Raw genomic sequence first — 4,989 nt, forward strand, 5'->3', positions numbered from 1 at the left:
AGTTTGCTTTTGAAGGAGTCAACGGAAATAGCTTCGCGGATCTGAAACGGGAAGAAGATTCATAAGTTGATGGTTGTTTAACTTCTCTGTGTTGGACAGGGTTCCCTGCTGGTGAAAGGAGAGCGAGGACCCCCTGGTGACTCAGGTCCCTCTGGTAACCCAGGAGACAGAGGTCCTGGCGGGGCCCCGGGCTTCGGACCTCAAGGGTCTACAGGAGACAAAGGTGTCCAAGGAGTCTCCGGAAGATCTGGAGGGCCCGGTGCCCCCGGTAAGTTTAATTTAAAAATGTACTTATTGTTATTTTTTTAATATGTTTCTTACATTTTCACAGGGTAACACAATGAAGAAGGAGCATGATACCAATGTACCCCCTTTTTTTTCCACTTATCCCAAACACAGAACACATTCTCCACACATGCAATCAAATAATACAAAGTATAAATACATAAATTACGTCAAAGGAAAAAAATGAAAAAGAAATAACTAAAGAAATCCCAAAAATAAATACATTATAGAAAGAAATGTACTTATTGTATTAAGAGGACATCGTTTATTTGTTTTATTAAAAGGGAAAACACTTCTTATACTGTGAGTTTAGGAAATGTGTTTCTAAGACCAGGAAAAGACAATGAATCCATATCTATATAGTTCGATAGGCCAGTGAAACTGACAAGACTCTTAACATTATGGGACATCGGCAGGATCACAGGAAGTTGTTTATCTCCTCTAGTACTTTTTAAAATAAAAGCAGAGAAAGCTAAACAAGTAAAAGCCCGTTAGATCGTGGAAAAATCACTGCTAGACTTCCCATAGGACTATTCATACATTACATTGCATTTAGCTGGCACTTTTATCCAAAGCGACTTAAAATAAGTGCATTCGACCAAGAAGATTCAAACTTGAAGAAAACAGAATCATATAAGTACATCAGGTTTCATAGAGCCAAAACATTTCAAGTGCTACTCAACTGGCTTTAGATAATCCAGCCCTTTATTAGTATATAAGTGCTTTGTTAGTAATTCTATCGCTCGAAGTGGAGTCCAAAGAGATGAGTTTTCAGTCTGAAGAAGATGTGTAAGCTATCTGCTGTCCTGATTTCAATGGGGAGCTCATTCCACCATTTTGGAGCCAGGATAGCAAACCCACGTGTTTTTGCTGATGGGAACTTGGGTCCCCCTCGCAGTGCGGGTGCAGCGAGCTGTTTGGCCGATGCAGAGCGGAGTGCACGTGCTGGGGTGTACGGTTTAACCATGTCCTGGATGTAGGAAGGGCCAGATCCATTCACAGCATGGTACGCAAGTACCAGTGTCTTGAAGTGGATTCTAGTAGTTACTGGAAGCCAGTGAAGGGAGCGGAGGAGCGGCGTGGTGTGGGAGAATTTAGGAAGGTTGAAGACCAGACGAGCCGCTGCATTCTGGATGAGCTGCAGAGGTCGGATGGCACATGCAGGTAGACCAGCCAGGAGGGAGTTGCAGTAGTCTAGGCGTGAGATGACGAGAGCCTGGACCAGAACCTGCGCTGTTTTCTGGGTCAGCTGGGGACGTATCCTCCTGATGTTGTAAAGCGTGTATCTGCAGCAGCAGTTTTCAGTGAAGGACAGTTTGTTATCTAGGGTCACACCCAGATTCCTTGCAGTCTGAGTCGGGGAAACAACAGAGGTGCCGATGTTGATTGTTAGGTCAAGAGTGGGACGACCTGGGTTTCTGAACGGGGAAAAGACAGAATTAATTGGGTGTCGTCAGCGTAGCAATGGTATGAAAAACCATGCGGGCTAATGACAGATCCGAGCGAGTTTGTGTACAGAGAGAAGAGGAGGGGACCAAGGACAGAGCCCTGAAGTACCCCTGTAGTTAATTGACAAGGGTCAGACTCCGACCCTCTCCAAGTTACCCTGTAGGGTATTGCATTATATTCATACTCGTGTTATATGAAGTACAAGTTTGTTGTACAGATATCTCTTTATAGCACTTGGCATCCTTTAGAGTCTCCTCACTGACCTCCTCTCCTTGCTTCCTCTCTCCTCTCAGGTACTAAAGGTGAACCCGGTCTAGCGATTGCAGAGAAAGGATCATCAGGGTCACCAGGACTGGACGGCTCTCCAGGACTGCCCGGATCACAAGGTACACAACTGTTATTTTACAGAAGAATAAGAAGATTTTATTTAATTTTTTACTTTATTATTTCCCCCTTTTGTTTGTTTGTTTGTTTGTTTGTTTGTTTGTTTGTTCACCATGTAAACAGCTAGGACCAAGACCATTAAGAGCCAATAAAACAATGAAACATTTTGAATCTGCTTTCATGCATCCAGGTGTTGACTCGTGTTTCTGTTGTTTGATCTGCAGGTAACCCCGGTGGGCCCGGACAGAACGGTTTCCCGGGATCACCGGGAATGAAGGGAGACCCTGGACTTCCTGGCATCGGACTCCCAGGATCCCCAGGAGTAAAAGGTAAGATAAGATAAGATAAGAGTTTATTTATCCCGAAGTAAATAGTTGTGCCAGTGTTACAAAAATACAATAAACGCAGCAGCATAACAATAATACTGTACAATACAGTAAAAAGAGAAATTAAATATCTACAGGATACATAGACGGTCACATGATGAATGTAAATATGAATTAGTCGTGCAAAAAAACGTAGTGGCAGATACGCATGTTATCATAGCACATTATTAATAATGATATTATTGCACATGTTATATAGCAGTGAGTGTTCTGTAATGATGGTAATGACCATAGGACACCTATGAAGTATATTATTTACTCAAGTACTGTACTTAAGTACCATTTCAAGGTACTTCTTGAGTATTTATATATATCATGCAACGTTATACTTTGATCTTGCTACATTTTGGTAGCTTTGGTTACAGTACATTACAGATTCAGAATAATAGCTAATACAGCATATACAAATACTGTAACTACTCTGGTATTGAAAGAACGTTACGCATCGTTTATTTACCTGTTGGGACAATTATGAAACACCGTGAAAACGTGTTCGCCGAGTAGACCAGCAGTAGAAAATGCACGTTATTAACATCGTTGACACTTTTTTTGCACTGTTTTACTCTCTCACTAACACAATGTAAACATCCGGGCTAGAGGTCACATGACTTCCGGAAAGATAACTCTTATAATTTTTTACGAAATACAACCAAGTTCAAGCATACATTAGGCACTCTTCAAAAATACAAAACAATAAATAAGGGCACTTTGAGCGTCAGCTACAAATACACTATCATATATTATTATAGGTAAAGATAGCCAGTAGCAGTATATACAGTCAAATCCTCACAATTCCCTTTTCCCCCTCCAGGATTCCCAGGTATTCCCGGTCAGAACGGACCTTCAGCAGGACCAGGAAGACCCGGAGTGGACGGACTTCCTGGCCAGCCTGGATTCCCTGGATCTAAGGTATGTAGACTGAGAGTTAGTTAGATTGATGGATGAAGTGCTTTATTAATGAGAAAGAACAACATTTAAAATCTTTAGTTAGGTCAAGACATTTCCAGGAAGTGAGATCCAAAACAATAACACCATGATAGCTATTGTACAAAAGCCTAAACATCATGTTTTAAAGGGGTCCATATTATACTTTCTGGGGTATCCCTCTCCTGTAGTGTGTTATATAATATCACGGATGACGATGACCTAATCTTTTATTTTCATGAACAATGTAAGCTAGAAGGGGGCCAGAAAAGTTGTTACGCTTCTTCTTGCCCCTTTTGAACATGACAGAAACTATTTTAGATTTTTTTTTTTTTTTTTTTTATATATATACATTTTTTTCATTTTGCTTCTCTTTGTTATAATTATTATTATAATAATAACAACTATTATTATTATTGTTTTTTTGGTTCCAACACGTTCAATGAATTGACTAATAAAATATTGGTCATGTTAGATATCCCAATAAGAAATTCAAAACATTAACAATAAAAATGAATCATCCGTCACAAAGTATCTCATACATCATCAGCCTGTGACCTAAGGTTTTCATTGTCATAACTACGCTGTAGCCACTGTATGTACAAATTACAATAAAAGCTTTGAATCTTGAACCTTGATATACTTTGCATGTAATTAACACTTTTCCGCCTGTGTGTGTTTGACAGGGTGAGCCTGGTTTTGGTCTCCCCGGCCCCCCCGGTCTCCCAGGAGTCCCTGGATCTAAAGGCTTCACCGGAGTAAAGGGAGACCCCGGCTTCTCTGGAGGCCCCGGCTCTCCTGGAAGATCTGGATCTGATGGCGGTCCTGGATCCAAAGGTATTTTGTAGTTTAATGCTCTTTGCACACCCCAAAGCATACTTGAAAATGTATTAAAGCCAACAGAGCCATATGGAGAAAACCAAGGGTTAATCATTGGTGCTTTTCAAAGAAATGATATTACCATATCATACCAACATACTAAATACTGCTCGTCACTGTACAGTATTTTAGTATCTTATCATATCTCATATCAAATATCAAATAAATATCTCGCCTCATATTGTGATATTAATATTATTTTTGACATATTGCTTTGACCTCTCCAAGCATACACCAAGCTGATGTTCTGTCCTGTCTCTGTGCAGGTGACCCTGGAACACCTGGAATACCTGGAGCTCGCGGCCCACCTGGATCCCCCACCACGGGCTCTCTGGGGCAGCCCGGCCCCCCCGGACCCTCCGGACCAATGGGATCACCAGGTCAGAAACATAATGTTAGAAAAATATCACTCGTCACCGGCTTGAGCTTCAATAATCAGGGTACATGTATTTATTATCCTCTCAAGAATGGAAATAGTCATCACACACAGAGCATTTGGTCCAACTAGTTCCTAAACATGTCCTTCACATGCTGATATACAAGAGAGAGAGTCACACAGTCACAAGATTGAGGAATACCAGTTCTTGTAGGTAATCATACATCCTGTCATGTAAGAAATACTGATTTTTACTCAAAATGTCAAAATTCTGACTTTTTCTCTAAATGTCAAAATTCTGACTTT

The 4,989-nt window shown here is 40.9% G+C and overlaps 1 protein-coding gene across 1 annotated transcript; it reads left to right on the forward strand.

The window, feature by feature from the left end:
- Positions 1-98: 98 nt before the first annotated feature.
- On the forward strand, positions 99-4,687 carry LOC104962720 (collagen alpha-5(IV) chain-like; the record flags this gene model as incomplete). Its single annotated transcript, XM_010791213.1, has 6 exons — positions 99-268; positions 2,028-2,120; positions 2,343-2,447; positions 3,316-3,413; positions 4,115-4,265; positions 4,574-4,687. Coding segments are annotated over exons 3-6 (421 nt in total), but the record flags the coding sequence as incomplete, so codon positions are not given.
- Between the last annotated feature and the right edge of the window lie 302 nt (positions 4,688-4,989).

Source organism: Notothenia coriiceps, unplaced genomic scaffold (genome assembly GCF_000735185.1).
Source record: "Notothenia coriiceps isolate Sejong01 unplaced genomic scaffold, NC01 NC01_scaffold00035313, whole genome shotgun sequence".
NCBI lineage: Eukaryota > Metazoa > Chordata > Actinopteri > Perciformes > Nototheniidae > Notothenia > Notothenia coriiceps.